General features: G+C 51.1%; 1 protein-coding gene across 1 annotated transcript in view; it reads right to left on the bottom strand.

Annotated features, from left to right (window-relative positions):
• Positions 1 to 11131, bottom strand: part of LOC308669714 (F-box DNA helicase 1-like) — a 33803-nt gene extending 22672 nt beyond the window's left edge. The window contains exons 1-5 of the mRNA XM_081330584.1: positions 11002 to 11131; positions 8638 to 8768; positions 3499 to 3637; positions 2146 to 2336; positions 1236 to 1319 (exon numbers count right to left, since the gene is read on the bottom strand). Coding sequence (XP_081186710.1) covers positions 1236 to 1319; positions 2146 to 2336; positions 3499 to 3637; positions 8638 to 8768; positions 11002 to 11004 — 548 coding nt within the window. The 5' untranslated portion in view covers positions 11005 to 11131. The remainder of the gene's footprint in view (positions 1 to 1235; positions 1320 to 2145; positions 2337 to 3498; positions 3638 to 8637; positions 8769 to 11001) is intronic.
• Positions 11132 to 16819: the final 5688 nt, after the last annotated feature.

Raw genomic sequence — 16819 nt, forward strand, 5'->3', positions numbered from 1 at the left:
CATGTGCGGGGGAACCTTTACCTTTACTTACATATATTATGCATAATTTTTATTTACAATATGATTATTGTAACTATAATCCTGTATTTAGCTCTGGGAAGTGGGGGGGGGGGAAGTGGGCGGGTTTGGGGTGGGGGGGATTTGGGGATATATTGTAAAACTTTGTTTTTGTAAAACTATTTAATAATTAAAAAAAAACTTCAGACGCTTGGCAACTGACACATATTTTATGACGGTCGCAGTGCGTCGAGGTCACGTGATGCCCTTTGTGACCTTCTGACAAGCAAAGTCAATGGAGAAGCCAGTTTCACTTAACGACCGTGTGACTCGCTTAACAACTGCAGTGGTTCACGGGACAGTGGTGGCGAGAAAGGTTGCAAAATGGGGCAAAACTGACTTAGCTTAGCAACAGAAACTTTGGGCTCAGTTGTGGTCGCTAAGTCGAGGATTACCCATACATATTTGCAAACATTATGTAAAGTCCCCATTGTTAATACCGGTAGTCCTCATCTTAGGACAATTCAGCCCAACATTTCTGTTGTTAACATTTGTTGGGTGTGTTTTGCCCCATCTTATGACCTTTCCTGCCACGATTGTTAAGTGAATCGCTTCAGGTGTTAAGTATTGAATCCGGCTTCCCCATTGATTTTGCTTGTCAGAGGGTCGTAAAAAGCGATCAGGTGAGCCTGGGACACTGCGACCGTCATAGGTAAAGGTAAAGGTTCCCCCGCACATGCGTGCTAGTCGTTTCCAACTCTGGGGGCCTGTGCTCATCTCCGTTTCAAAGCCGAAGAGCCAGCGCTTGTCCAAGGACGTCTCCGTGGTCACGTGGCCGGCATGACTAGACGCCAAAGGCGCACGGAACGCTGTTACCTTCCCACCGCAGTGGTCCCTATTTTTCTACTTGCATTTTTATGTGCTTTCGAACTGCTAGGTTGGCAGAAGCTGGGACGAGTAACAGGCACTCACTCTGTTACGTGGCACTCGGGATTCGACCCGCCAAACTGCCGACCTTCTGATCAACAAGCTCAGCGTCCTAACCCACTGAGCCACCGCATCCCTTGCGACTGTCATAACTATGAGTCAATTCCCAAGCGTCTGAATTTGGATCACAGGACCATGCGGATGGCCATAGGCCACTTTTTCCCAGTGCCGTTGTAACTTTGAAGGGTCACTAAACAAACGGTTGTAAGCCGAGGACTACCTGAATTGAGACAGAAAGCTAACGTACGTACCTAGAATCCTGTAATTCAGGGTCAATGTCCCTGGCGGGCGAATTCTCCACGGTACGCAAATAATAAAAAACATTGTAATAAAACCTAGGAGGATACGGAAAATGGGAAAAGTGATAAGGAATCTCAAAGTGAACTCTAAACTGTATAAAATCCGGGAAAAATCATTCAGAGAGGAGAATAAACACACCTCCGCGGATTTCTGTTTTGAGGAACCAACGCTTGAAATCAGCAGCATCTGTTTGCAGATGCGTGAGAAAGCTGCAGCTGCTTTAATGAGGAGAGGTGTTCTATTTTTAGTTATTTATTGATAACCCACCTTAATTGTTTTTGCACATAACTCAAGGGGACAAATATATCCAATACAGCTTCCTACTACTACCTTTCTCGCAAAAACAACCCTCTGAGTGAGTTGGGCTGAGAGAGAGAGAGAGAGAGAGAGAGAGAGAGAGAGAGAGAGAGAGAGAGAGAGAGAAGGAGAGGGAGAGAGGGAGAGAGAGAGAGTTTAGTTTAGTTTAGTTTTATTAAATTTTTATACCGCCCTTCTCCCGAAGGACTCAGGGCGGTGAACAGGGCATATAATAAAAATACAAAAATACAAAAGTTAAAATAGAATTAAATTAATGCCCAAAATAAAACACTAAAATATACAAATATTTAAAACCCGAGAGAGAGAGAGAGAGAGAGAGAGAGAGAGAGAGAGAGAGAGAGAGAGAGAGAGAAGGGAAGCACAAGAGCCTCTCTCTGTCTCTTTCTCTCTCTTCAGAGCCGCAAGTTGCTGATCCCTGCAAACCAAATCGGCTCTCATTTCTGAACCATTTTTAAATGCGCACAGAGGTATTGCTACTTCTACTACTGCCGAAAAGGACAGGTTTCCGTCCGAAGTCTCTCTCCTGACCCTTTGCAAACTTACCTGTTGCTGATCTGGACCCCATTCTCTCGCATGGCGTAAAGGAGGGTGGCCGTGCAGTACAACATTTCATTGATGTCCATCAGCGTCATGGGAGGGGTGGGCCTTTGGAGGCAGGCCACCAGCTCCTGAACATCCCAAACGCCTCCAGCGAAGAGCACAATGGCCGCCATCACCGCCCGAACATAGGCCGCCTGGAAGAACGTGGGTGAGATCATGATCGGGATGGGGGCAACCTTTTGAGTCTCACAGGTTGTATTATCCGTCCTGTCTGGCAGGGGAGGACGTTACATGGTTCAAGTAGTCCTGAACTTGCAACTATTCAAGGAATGTGGGGTCCTTGGTGCTCTCAGAGCTTGGTGGTCTTCTTGGAGACGTTTCATCACCCAAGTAGGGAACATCATCAGTGCTACAAGGGAGTGGGGTCTCCAGAGAGGAGGAGGGGGGGAGGACTGTGGGGCCCCTTCTGCTCTCTGACCTTGCTGTTTTCTTACAGAAGTGTCATCAGCCAACTAGTAAACATCATCAGTGCTTAAAAGGAAGTGGGTTTGCAGAGAGGAGGAGGAGGAGGTCTATGAGGTCCTTGGTGTTTGGAAGCCTGGCATTCATATGAATCACTAATAGAATCATCTATTCTATTCTATTCTATTCTATTCTATTCTATTCTATTCTATTCTATTCTATTCTATTCTATTCTATTCTATTCTATTCTATTCTATATCCTATCCTATCCTATCCTATCCTATCCTATCCTATTCTATTCTATTCTATTCTATTCTATTCTATTCTATTCTATTCCATTCCATTCCATTCCATATTTTCTATTCTATTCTATTCTATTCTATTCTATTCTATTCTATTCTATTCTATTCTATTCTATTCTATTCTATTCTATTCTATTCTATTCTATTCCATTCCATTCCATATTTTCTATTCTCTTCTCTTCTATTCCATATTTTCTATTCTATTCTATTCTATTCTATTCTATTCTATTCTATTCTATTCTATTCTATTCTATTCTATTCTATTCTATTCTATTCCATTCCATTCCATTCCATATTTTCTATTCTATTCTCTTCTCTTCTATTCCATATTTTCTATTTTATTCTATTCTATTCCATATTTTCTATTCTATTCTATTCTATTCTATTCTAATCCTATCATCTATTATTCTATTCTCCTCTGCTCTGATCGCTAAATGAATGGTTGCTAGAACTATCTGCTTTGGAATCCATTGCCTTTTGTGTGATCATCCAATCGACACTCTGAGCAAGAAAACCCATCTCCCAGGGGAAACACCATCAAAACATGCCCAAAGATCAGTTCCAGATCGTGCTTAACCCTGCCGAGACATACATTCTCTTTGCAACTCTCCAAATCCGGGAAATTATTGGCGATGCAGATTTCCGCCTGGGGAAAGAGCGAGTGGCCTTCCAGACACGTGAGGATAGCGCTAGGATCTTCGCAGTGGCAGCTCCGAACAGCAGCAACACACCTGGATTGGGAAGAGAAACATGGACAGGTGACGGCCTTCTCTACAGACATGGATTTCTTCCCCAGCTCAACTCGTTTGTCATTTTAGCAAGTTGGCAATTCCTAGATAGTATTAATAAAGTTGGAAGGGAGATTGGAGGTCATCTAGTCCAACCCCCTGCTCAGATAGCCTAATAGGAGTGGATTGGTTGCCTCAGGGGTCCACAAACTCCAGGCCACGGCCCACTACTATTGGCCCACGACCTGTTTGAAGCGTGCGTGTGTGAAGCTCCACTCATGCGAGCGGAAGGCGCTTGCACTTGTGCGCAAAACTACATTCGTGTGAGAAGGCGCTTGCACTCAGGCGGGTGAAGCATTCGTGCGCTCGCACAAGTGCCCCCCCCGCTTGTGCTGCAGGTTGCGGCTCGTGCAAGTGCAGCTTCCTGCATGAGCAGAAACATCCTCTGCTCGTGTGCGAAGCTCCATTCGTGCAAGTGGAAGACGGGTGGAGCTGTGGGCGTGCGCCTGGCCCTCACAGGTCTCTCTCTCTCTCTCTCTCTCTCTCTCTCTCACACACACACACACACAGAACCAGGTCTGGCCTCCCAGCTGGAAAGTTTGGGGATGGCTGGGTTACCTCGAGCTCGTGTGGCTTCTTGGGAAGAGAGAGACGTAGTCCAGGTGATCTCCGTTAAAAGATTCGCGTTCGCTCAGCTGAGCAAAGGTGGGCCCTTTCATAAGACTGGGAGAAGACTCGACGCAGTCTGAAGCCTTGGTGGAGCAGTGGGCTAATGCCTCCTTAAGTAACCCCAGCTGCCTGCCATTAGTGCAGGTTCGAGTCCCACCAGGCTCAAGGTTGACTCAGCCTTCCATCCTTCCGAGGTAGGTAAAATGAGGACCCAGACTGTTGGGGGCAATTAAGCTGACTTTGTAATAATGCCGCTTGGGGGGGGGGGTGAAAGCCCTAATAAGCAGGCATATACATAGAATGAAGGCTATTGCTAAGCACATTGTGCTTTAGATTGTAAGCTGCCCTGAGTCTTCGGAGAAGGGCGGGATATAAATGGGATTTTTTTTTAAAAAAAAAGGAACCTTGGAGGTCTTCTAGTCCAACCCAGAGCCTTGGTAGAGCAGTGGGCTAATGCCTCCTTAAGTAACCCCAGCTGCCTGCAATTAGTGCAGGTTCGAGTCCCACCAGGCTCAAGGTTGACTCAGCCTTCCATCCTTCCCAGGTAGGTAAAATGAGGACCCAGATTGTTGGGGGGCAATAAGCTGACTTTGTTATAATGCTGCTTGGGGCCCCCCCGAAAGCCCTAAAGCAGGCATATACATAGAATGAAGGCTACTGCTAAGCACATTGTGCTTTAGATTGCAAGCCGCCCTGAGTCTTCGGAGAAGGGCGGGATATAAAGGGGATTTTTTTAAAAAAAGAAGCCAGTATATGCAGATTTCTTATTTTTAGTTAAGTTACATAAGCCAGTACAGGGGTGTCAAACTCAATTTCACTGAGGGCCACATCAGCGTTATGGTTGCCCTCAGGGGGCCGGGTGGGCGTGGCCGGGTGGGCGTGGCTGGGTGGGCGTGACCGGGTGGGCGTGGCCAGCTCAATGCTGCTCACTCAGCGCAGCTTACTCGAAATGCCTGGGTCAGGACAGAACAAGTTGCACCAGCTAATTTGATGTGGGGACATCTCATTGCCCCACAAGCTCTTCACCTCCCCAAACATCTGCAGCCAAGCATGTGCAGAGGATGGAAAGGGCCTTCTTCCCAAGCCCAAGCATGATTGGTAGTTTGTTAGCTCAGATGTAGATAGCCTCCTAGTCTCCAAGCTTGGAGAGAGAGAGTGTGTGTGTGTGTGTGTGTTCCTTCTTCTGCCTTGACAGATCTCTGGAGAGCAAGAGGAGGCAGGGAGCAGCACTTCCCAGTCCTGCATGAGGGAGGCTGGCCCTTCTTGAAAGGGAATCCCCATTTCCACTCATGCGTGGAAAGGATGCTGGCTTGTTGGAGCAGCCTTCCCTCATGCAGCTTCCCTGCCACCTTATGCTCCTCTCCAGAGATCTTCCCTCAGCAGCGGCCGGCAAAGTAGCTCGCAGGCGAAACAAGCCCGGCAGAGGAGCCGGAGCGGCGAGCAAAGACGCCTGGCCTGGATCCTGCAAGGCCCGGCCGAGACGCATCTCCAGCAGCCTCAGGCAAAGTAGCTCGCATGCGAAAGAAGCCTGGCAGAGGAGCCGGAGCGGCAAGCAGAGGCGCCCAGCCCGGATCCTGGAAGGCCCTAGCCGAGACACGCCCCCAGCAGCGGAGCCGCTCCAGCTCCTCTGCCGGGCTTTTTTCACACACGGGCTCCTCTGCCGGGCTTGTTTTGCATGCGAGCTACTTTGTTTGGTGCTGCTGGGGGCGCGTTTCGGCCGGGCCTTGCAGGATCCGGGCCGGGCGCCTCTGTTCACCCTCAGCAGCCCCCGGCAACGTAGCTCGCATGCGAAACAAGCCCGGCAGAGGAGCCGGAGTGGCGAGCAGAGGCGCCCGGCTCGGAACCTGGAAGGCCCTGGCCGAGACGCGCCCCCAGCAGTGGAGCCGCTCCAGCTCCTCTGCCGGGCTTCTTTCGCGTGCGAGCTACTTTGCCGGGCGCTGCTGAGGGCGAGCAGAGGCGCCTGGCCCGGATCCTGCAAGGCTCAGCCAAGACGCGCCCCCAGCAGTGGAGCCGCTCCGGCTCCTCTGCCGGGCTTCTTTCACACACGGGCTCCTCTGCTGGGCTTGTTTCTCGTGCGAGCAACTTTGCTTGGTGCTGCTGGGGGCGCGTTTTGGCCGGGCCTTGCAGGATCCGGGCCAGGCGCCTCTGCTCGCCCTCAGCAGCGCCCGGCAAAGTAGCTCGCACGCGAAAGAAGCCCGGCAGAGGAGCCCGTGTGTGAAAGAAGCCCGGCAGAGAAACCGGAGCAGCGCCGCTGCTGGGGGCGCATCTCAGCCGGGCCTTGCAGGATCCGGGTCGGGCGCCTCTGCTCACTCTCAGCAGCGCCCGGCAAAGGAGCCCGTGTGCGAAAGAAGCCCGGCAGAGGAGCCATCTGTGGCTCTTTCTCCGGCTACCTCAAGTCTGCCTTCCTGCCTGGGCATCTCTCCCCCTCACCGGCTGGGTGTTGCTCGTCCTCCCCCCCCCCCCGCGTCCCACCTCACTCCCTCTTACCTCCTACCTCCTCCTCCTCCACTTTTTTTTTGAAGCCGCAGGAGACTAATGAGATGCAAATGGTGCTGGGTTCCACCAGCCCACGTGCACTTGCCTCCTACTGAGCAAGTGCTCAGCTGGGCTGGCGCCAAGGTGGTGGGGGCCGGACCTTTGTAATTTCTGGGAGAGTTGTGCGGGCCGGATTCAATCATGTGGCGGGCCGTTTGTGGCCCGCGGGCCTTGTTTGACATGTCTGAGCCAGTACAACCATTGATAAGGTGCACGGGGTCCTCAACGTATGGCCACAACTGAGCCCACCATTTATGTTGCTAAGGGAGAAATTTGTTAAGGGAGTTTCGCCCCATTCTATGACGTTGTCACGTTTGTTAAGTGAGTCACTGCAGTTGCTCAATGAGTAACATGGTCGTTAAGCGAATCCGGCTTCCTCATTGACTTTGCTTGTCAGAAGGTCCCAAAAGGGGATCACGTGATCCCGGGATACTGCGGCCAGCATAAATATGGGTCTGTTGTCAAGAGTCCAAATTTTGATCAAATGACCACAGGGATGCTGCAAAGGTCCTAAGTGTGAAAAATGGTCATAAGTCCCTTTGTTCTGCGCCGCTGTAACTTTGAACGGTCACTACACGAAATGCTGTAAATCGGGGACTACCTGTACAGGTATAGTCAGGTCCTTGGCAGATCCAGGCGGTGCAAGAAAGAGGGGCATGGAGACTGTCAGTCCATAGAGGGGCCGAGAGTCACACGTGACTGAATGGTTGACTAGGATGACGAGTCCTCGACTTACAATGATTTGTTTGGTGACCGTTCGAAGTTACGCCGCCACTGAACAAAGTGACCATTTTTCAAACCTACGACAGCTGCAGCATCCCCAGGGTGACGTGATCAAAATTCAGAGGCTTGGCCATTGACTCATATTTATTTATTTATTTATTTATTTATTTATTTATTTATTTATTTAATTAATTTGTATACCGCCCTTCTCTCGAAGGACTCAGGGCGGTGAACAGGGCAATACATAATAAAAACAAGATACAAAAATTAAAAAGTAATTAAACAGCAATGCCCGTAATAAATTAGTACAGATTAAAAGTTAAGACCAATTTATAAAACCCAACCCCATCCCATCAGGCCAGGCCAGCTTGTTCAAAAAGGTAGGTTTTAAGATCGCGCCGGAAGGAGCGGAGATCAGGCGCCATCCGGAGCTCGACCGGAAGATGGTTCCATAAATCCGGCGCGCCCACAGAGAACGCCCTCCCCCCTGGGTTGCTGGGGCCCGGGGTCACGTGATCCCCACTTGCGACCTTCTGACAAGCAAACTCAATCGGGAAGCCAGTTTCACTTCGCTAACTTAACTGCATTGACTCGCTTAGCAGCTGTGGCAAGGAAAGTCATAACATGGGACAAAAAGTACTTCACGACTGTCTTGCACAGCAACGGAAATTTGTGGCTCAATTGCGACGGTCAGTGGAGGACTACCTGTATCAGGATACCTCATTAACTAAAGCAAAAGAGAGGATTTGTGATTGGGATACTGAAAAGAGCCTTGGTGGAGCAGTGGGCTGATGCCTCCTGAAGTAACACCAGCTGCCTGCAATTAGTGCAGGTTCGAGTCCCACCAGGCTCAAGGTTGACTCAGCCTTCCATCCTTCCGAGGTAGGTAAAATGAGGACCCAGATTGTTGGTGGCAATTAAGCTGACTTTGTAATAATGCCGCTTGGGGGGGGGTGTGAAAGCCCTAATAAGCAGGCATATACATAGAATGAAGGCTACTGCTAAGCTTGTAAGCCGCCCTGAGTCTTCGGAGAAGGGCGGGATATAAATGTAATAAAAAAAACAAAACCACTCACCGAATTAATCCAGGCACGCATCTGGTGTGATTCTGGGTTAGGCCGTACCGTTGCAGAATGTCTCGGACAGTCAACAAGGCTTGGCTGTCTCCCTCCAAATACTGATGGTACACCCCCTTCCAAACCCCGAACTGAAATTCCAGAGCAAAACATCGGATATCATTTTAATTTTTTTGTTAGATTTTTTTCCCCTTAAATCCCGTTTTTAATATTTTTCTATGCTCCGAATGGAGTCAGGTTCAGTTTTTGATTGGGCAGAATCTTCGCTTTAGGGACCTGAACTTTTCGAAGCATTCCTGCTCTTGGATCCACTAAATTAGAAATTAAATTTTCTTTGGGATTGTTACGGTTCATAAAAAGCAAGATGAAAACCTTAGTAAACAGGAGATTTGTCCTCAAGAACAGAAGAAGCGTGGTGGTGCAGTTCCGAACATGAGCTATCTCCCTATAATTCAGTGTCTGCAGCATTGTTTCTTTAATTACAGAGCCTTGGTGGAGCAGTGGGCTAATGCCTCCTTAAGTAACACCAGCTGCCTGCAATTAGTGCAGGTTCGAGTCCCGCCAGGCTCAAGGTTGACTCAGCCTTCCATCCTTCCGAGGTAGGTAAAATGAGGACCCAGACTGTTGGGGGCAATAAGCTGACTTTGTAATAATGCCGCTTGGGGGGTGTATGAAAGCCCTAATAAGCAGGCATATACATAGAATGAAGGCTACTGCTAAGTTTGTAAGCCGCCCTGAGTCTTCGGAGAAGGGCGGGATATAAATGGAATTAAAATAAATAAAAATAAATAAATAAAATTACTTACAAAGTGTTAGCAGAGACCTGCTAGATCAACCGTGGAGGAGCTGCCAATTGATCACCTTCAGGAGATCTTTGCCCTGGAGCCTGTAGTTGATCTTCTCTCGGGTGTGTCAGCACTGGAAGCTTATCATCTCTGACATGAAAGCAAGCGATGCCTTTATCTCGTCTTCCAATATCTGGGGGGCTGCCAGAAAGAAGACGGGGGTCAACCTATTCTCCAAAAGTGCCGACAGAATGACACACCAGTCACACCGTCGTGACTAACATTGACTTTCTCACCAGGGTGGATACTACTAGGTTTACGTCTGGTAGTCTGAGAGGTCCTTTTACACCAACTGGAGTGTATATGCTTGGCTGTGTTCCTCTGAGTAGAAAGACCAGGGTGGCTAACAAAAAGACTAACAAAAGGACCAGAGGTGACATGATAGCAGTCTTCCAATATTTGAGGGGCTGCCCCAAAGAAGAGGGGGTCCACCTTTTTTTCCAAAGCACCCCAAGGCAAGACAAGAAGCAACGGATGGAAACTAACCAAGGAGAGAAGCAATTGGGAATTAAGGAGAAACTTCCAAACAGAACAATTGATTAATTAATTAATTAAACCCTGGTCTAGGGTTTCCTGCCTAAGCAGGGGGTTGGACTAGATGACCTCCAAGCTCCCTTCCAAGTCTGTTCTTCTCAGGAGGATGGACAGGAGGACCTAGGGCAGATTCAGTCCCCCTTGCAAAGTTTCTTCCATGGTCTAACCACGGACAGGAACGCAATCCTGTTTAAAATCTTCTTCTGTTCGCAGAATATCAGAGTTGGAGGGGGACCCTGGAGGTCTTCTAGTCCGTTCCCTCGCTCAGGCAGGAAACCCTGTACCATTCTAGGCAAACAGCTTTTCTAATCTCTTCTTTAAAACTTTCAGCACTGGACTTCTGGAGGCAGGTTGTTCCACTGGTTAGTTGTTCTCACTGTCAAGAAATTTCCCCTTAGTTCCAGGTTGCTTCTCCCCTTGGTGAGTTTCCCTCCGTCGCTTCCATTCTGCTGTGGAGAATAGCTTGACTCCCTCTTCTTTGGGGCAGCCCCTGAGATATTGGAAGACTGCTATCATGTCACCGTTAAGACTCTTCGTTAGCCAGAGTGGATCACATCTGATAGGTCCTTTTACTCAAGAGGAACACAGCATAAGGACCCCTCAGACTACAGAGACATAAAACTAGTAGTGTCCACCCGGTATGGTGGTCACGATGGTGGGACTGATGCTTTAATCAACCTGTTGTGTCATTCTGTGGGCACTTTTGCTTTGGAGAATAGGTTGACCCCCGTCTTCTTTCTGGCAGCCCCTCAAATATTGGAAGACGAGATAAAGGCATCGCTTGCTTTCATGTCAGAGATGATAAGCTTCCAGTGCTGACGCACCCGAGAGAAGTTTTGGAGAAGATCAACTACCAGGGCACCAGGGCAAAGATCTCCTGAAGGTTGTCATATGGCAGCTCCTCCGTGATTCTTTGAGGTACGTCATTCCCCAGATTTAGTTCCTAAAAGCCCAAACTGGGCATGAAGAAGAGGAACTACTTTACCATTCCATCATCTACGTTCCGCTCAGGAGGCCTCACCAACGCTGGTTCCACCTCTTGGTCAGAGCTTCTGCCGGAGTCGCTAGGTCCCTGGGACAAACGTGATCGTTTCCTGGGGGGCACCGATGTATCCTCTCCGTCACCAGGAGGAATGGAAGAGTCGTCCGGGGTGGAGGATGAGTCACGAACGAAGTTCTCCAGAGGTTTCTCAACTTTGATTTTGCTGCTTTCTGCCACGTTATCGGAGCATCTCGAGATGGTGCTTTGTTGACCTGCACACCCAACAGAGACAGAAAGGGAAGACAATTCCAGCAGCTTCCAAGGACAGCTTCGGCCATCTAGAAGAGCAGGCTGCTGTTGGACAATGGCAGGCATCTGCACAGATGGTCCTCGACTTAGTAACCGTTCAAAGGGGACTAATGACCATCTTTCACATTTACGACCGTTGCAGCATCCCCAGGATCACCTGATCAAAATTCGGATGCTTGGCAACCGGATTCATATTTATGATGGTCGCAGTGTCCCGAGGTCACGTGACCCCATTCTGTGACAAGCAAAGTCCATGAGGAAGCCAGGAGGAGGAAGAGAACTGCAGGGTACTCGGTGCCCTCTTGGTGGTTTCCTTGCAGACGTTTCATGACCCAACTGGGGAACATCATCAGGGCTAGGAGGGAGGGGGGTTGGGAGGAGGAGGAGGAAGAAGAGGAGGTGGTGGTAGAGGAGGAGGAGGAGGAGGAGGAGGAAGGGGGAAACGAAAAGGACTGTGGGTTCTTTGATGCTCTCTGAGCTTGGTGGTTTTCATGCACAAGACGTTTCATGACCCAACTAGGGAACATCATCAGTGCTAGGAGGGAGGGGGGTTTGCTCTCTATATACAGGTGGCCATATAAACAAGTGACAAATGCTGCACCAAACTCTTGCTACACAACACCCCCGCAAACCTGCATTGCAACGGCACATCACTGCTTCGGTTGTGTTTAACCAAAGCATCAGATGCACCAAAGGCCCCCGAAACCAGGAAAGCCCCCGCTCGGCCTTGCCAGACAATGCAAAGGGTCACAACTCATCCTACCCTCGGAATCCTCCTTCCTCTGAGGAGTTGGGCAAAGGGCCCCGTTGGAACCTGGGCTGGCCGGCCTCTGGCTGAGGGGCTGCGTCAGGGTGGCTGTGCCTTCTGGGCTCTGCTGAGGAGCTTCGCCATCACTCGCTGTCGGGCTGAGTCACTGACCCACAAGAAAAAAACAGGACAAAAATGGCACTGGGTGACCGAAGACCTACAAGTGAAAGACGAAAACCCCGTTGCATTGTAAACCCAGATACTCCCTTTTGCAAACCACAATTGATGGTTTAAGGTGTGCCCCCCCCACCAATCTCATTTTAAGCAATCAACCAGCGTTTATCCAACTATCACAGAGAGTTGAGAGCAGCATAGTAGCATAGTTCAGCATAGAGTAGCAAGAGAGGCGACCGATAAATTTAACAAGTGAGAGAAAGAGAGAGAGAGAGAGAGAGAGAGAGAGAGAGAGAGAGAGAGAGAGAGAACATTTCTGGTTCCAAATACCAACCCAGATTGGATCCTCCCTACCCCCTCCCTCCCTCTCCCCTTCCGCTCCCTCTCTCTTCTTGCCCTCCCTCCATCTCTGCCTCCCTCCCACTCTCCCCCTCCCTCACTCCCCTCCCGCTCCCTCTTCTCTTCTTCCCTCCCTCTCTGCCTCCCTCCCTCTTCTCCTCCTCCCTCCATCTCTGCCTCCTCTCCCCCTTCCTCTCTCCCTCTCCCCTCCCTCTCCCTCCCTCTTCTCCCCCTCCCTCCATCTCTGCCTCCTCTCTCCCTCTCCCCTCCTGCTCCCTCCCTCTTCTCACCCTCCCTCCATCTCTGCCTCCCTCCCTCTCCCCCTCCCTTTCCCCTCCCACTCCCTCCCTCTTCTTGCCCTCCATCCATCTCTGCCTCCCTCCCACTCTCCCCCTCCCTCCCTCCCCTCCCGCTCCCTCTTCTCTTCTTCCCTCCCTCTCCCCCTCCCTTTCCCCTCCCACTCCTTCCCTCTTCTTGCCCTCCCTCCATCTCTGCCTCCCTCCCACTCTCCCCCTCCCTCCCTCCCCTCCCGCTCCCTCTTCTCTTCTTCCCTCCCTCTCCCCCTCCCTTTCCTCTCCCACTCCTTCCCTCTTCTCCCCCTCCCTCCATCTCTGCCTCCCTCCCTCTCCCCCTCCCTTTCCCCTCCCACTCCCTCCCTCTTCTTGCCCTCCCTCCATCTCTGCCTCCCTCCCACTCTCCCCCTCCCTCACTCCCCTCCCGCTCCTTCTCTTCTTCCCTCCCTCTCTGCCTCCCTCCCTCTTCTCCTCCTCCCTCCATCTCTGCCTCCTCTCCCCTTCCTCTCCCTCTCCCCTCCCTCTCCTCCCGCTCCCTCCCTCTTCTCCCCCTCCCTCCATCTCTGCCTCCTCTCTCCCTCTCCCCTCCCGCTCCCTCCCTCTTCTCACCCTCCCTCCATCTCTGCCTCCCTCCCTCTCCCCCTCCCTTTCCCCTCCCACTCCCTCCCTCTTCTTGCCCTCCATCCATCTCTGCCTCCCTCCCACTCTCCCCCTCCCTCCCTCCCCTCCCGCTCCCTCTTCTCTTCTTCCCTCCCTCTCCCCCTCCCTTTCCCCTCCCACTCCTTCCCTCTTCTCACCCTCCCTCCATCTCTGCCTCCCTCCCTCTCCCCCTCCCTTTCCCCTCCCACTCCTTCCCCCTTCTTGCCCTCCCTCCATCTCTACCTCCCTCCCACTCTCCCCCTCCCTCACTCCCCTCCCGCTCCCTCTTCTCCTCCTCCCTCCATCTCTGCCTCCTCTCTCCCTCTCCCCTCCCTCTCCCCTCCCGCTCCCTCACTCTTCTCCCCCTCCCTCCATCTCTGCCTCCTCTCCCCCTTCCTCTCTCCCTCTCCCCTCCCGCTCCCTCCCTCTTCTCCCCCTCCCTCCATCTCTGCCTCCTCTCCCCCTTCCTCTCTCCCTCTCCCCTCCCGCTCCCTCCCTCTTCTCCCCCTCCCTCCATCTCTGCCTCCTCTTCCCCTTCCTCTCTCCCTCTCCCCTCCCGCTCCCTCCATCTCTGTCTCCGTCTCCCCTCCCTCTCTCCCCTCCCTCTCCCTCCCTCTTCTCCTCCTCCCTTCCTCTCTGCCTCCCTCCCTCTCCCCCTCCCTCTCTCGCTCTCCCCTCCCCCTCCCTCCCTCTACTCGCCCTCCCTCCATCTCTGCCTCCCTCCCTCTCCCCCTCCCTTTCCCCTCCCACTCCCTCCCTCTTCTTGCCCTCCCTCCATCTCTGCCTCCCTCCCACTCTCCCCCTCCCTCACTCCCCTCCCGCTCCCTCTTCTCTTCTTCCCTCCCTCTCTGCCTCCCTCCCTCTCTCCCCCTTCCTCTCTCCCTCTCCCCTCCCGCTCCCTCCCTCTTCTCGCCCTCCCTCCATCTCCGCCTCCCTCCCTCCATCTTCTTGCCCTCCCTCCATCTCTGCCTCCCTCCCACTCTCCCCCTCCCTCACTCCCCTCCTGCTCCCTCTTCTCTTCTTCCCTCCCTCTCTGCCTCCCTCCCTCTTCTCCTCCTCCCTCCATCTTTGCCTCCTCTCCCCCTTGCTCTCTCCCTCTCCCCTCCCGCTCCCTCCCTCTTCTCCCCCTCCCTCCATCTCTGCCTCCTCTTCCCCTTCCTCTCTCCCTCTCCCCTCCTGCTCCCTCCCTCCATCTCTGTCTCCCTCTCCCCCTCCCTCTCTCCCCTCCCCCTCCCTCTTCTCCTCCTCCCTTCCTCTCTGCCTCCCTCCCTCTCTCCCCCTTCCTCTCTCGCTCTCCCCTCCCGCTCCCTCCCTCTACTCGCCCTCCCTCCATCTCTGCCTCCTTCCCTCTAACCCTCTCTCCCCTCCCGCTCCCTCCTTCTTCCCCTCCCTCCATCTCTGCCTCCCTCTCCCCCTCCCTCTCTCCCTCTCCCTCCCTCTTCTCCTCCTCCCTTCCTCTCCCCCCTTCCTTCCCGCTCCCTCCCTCTTCTCGACCTTCCTCCATCTCTGCCTCCCTCCCTCTCCCCCCTCCCTCTGTCTCCCTCCTCCCCCTTCACCTCCCTCCCTTCCCCTCCCTCTCTCTTACATGCCGGAAAGAGGAACCTTGCGAGTTCACAAGGTTGATACTGAGTGGAACAAAACTGTGGACCAAGTCTGGATTTTCTGCTTCAGATATCACGAAGCCCCCTCCTCCCAGAAGGTAAAAAGGAAAACAGGTCGTAAAGAGGATGTGTAGCGTGCCAGAAAAATCCTGCGGACCCCGCCCACGCATCGCTTACATGCCCTGTCCTGGATGGAAGTAAGTAAACTACCCAACATCTTTTCTGCCATCTTCATTACTCTCTGCACCCACCGCCTTCCTATCTGAATCAGCGATGCTTCCAAACCAGACAGGAATGCAATACCACAGGATGCTCTTAAAGAAGAATGTACTAAAGTCCTGGTTTAAGCAAACATAGTCTTTAAGCAAACATAGTGATTAGGGGGCTGGAGGCTAAAACATATAGGGAACGGTTGCTGGAAATGGGTATGTCTGGTTTAATGAAGAGAAGGGCGAGGGGGGGACATGATACCAGTGTTCCAGTATCTCAGGGGCTGCCCCAAAGTAGAAGGAGTCAAGCTGTTCTCCAAAGCCCCTGAAAGCAGGACAAGAAGCAACGGATGGAAACTAGTCAAGGAGAGAAGCAACCTAGAACTAAGGAGAAACTTCCTGACAGTTAGAACAATTAACCAGTGGAACAACCTGCCTCCAGAAGCGGTGAATGCTCCAACACTGGAAGTTTTTAAGAAGAGACTGGACAGCCATTTGCCTGAAATGGTATAGGGTTTCCTGCCTGAGCAGGGGGTTGGACTAGATGACCTCCAAGGTCCCTTCCAACTTTATATTATTATTATTATTATTATTATTATTATTATTATTATTATTATTATTATTATTATTATTATTATTATTATTATTATTATTATTATAGTCTTGTCCTTAAGGCAGATGATGATCGGGATAATTATATCCTGTCTACACGTACCACAAGTAATTTTCTTCTGTAAACTGTCTTCGGATAAGAATCTGTAGAATATTAAACCACATAAGTAACAATGTATAACAATGTATAACTAGGAATTAGAGGTGTATAAAAAGGTCTGTTCGTGAGCCCTTCGGAGTTCAGACCTTTTGCTTTGTTCAAGCCTTCTTGAACCTGCGCATTAAACTTTTCCTTTCCTGAAGAGCTGGCATAGGAGTCTCTTCTTTCTATACAACCCACTCAATCCTCCCTCTGTAAAAAGTGGGAAGTAAGACCTACTTTTCTCTCCAGGCAGAAAATGAAAGTGCTGTGACTTCTTCACCAGTTTTTCCGCTGTTGAGAGACCAAGCCAGCCTTCTCCTTAGCTGCGGTTAAGAAACGAAACTGAAATCAAAGAAATTTATAAATATCTGCAAGCTGCAGCTGGAGAAATCTGATAAACCAATCTGCTCGCTTTTTGTTTTGGTCATTTATTACCGTGAACACACAGCCACACATTAAAAATGAAATTGTTGCCCACTCTTAAAAGAATATAGAACCATATCTATACATGCACGCGCACACGCACACACACACACATATATAAACACGGTCCATTTTGAATACGTGCAGAAAGAGGAAAGTTGAAAAAAACCGACATAAACTAAGCATAAATAAATGCCCAGGAGTTCAGTTCGGTGGCCAGGTTGACCTTTCAGGCTAAGGGACGCTTGTTTTGTCTGTTTAACTTATATGCCGCCCATCTCACTATCCCGGGCGACTCGGGGGAGGGGGGGAGGGGGAGGTGTTTAACAGTA

The sequence above is a fragment of the Vipera berus genome, assembly GCF_964194415.1.
Source record: "Vipera berus genome assembly, chromosome: 6".
Lineage (NCBI taxonomy): Eukaryota > Metazoa > Chordata > Lepidosauria > Squamata > Viperidae > Vipera > Vipera berus.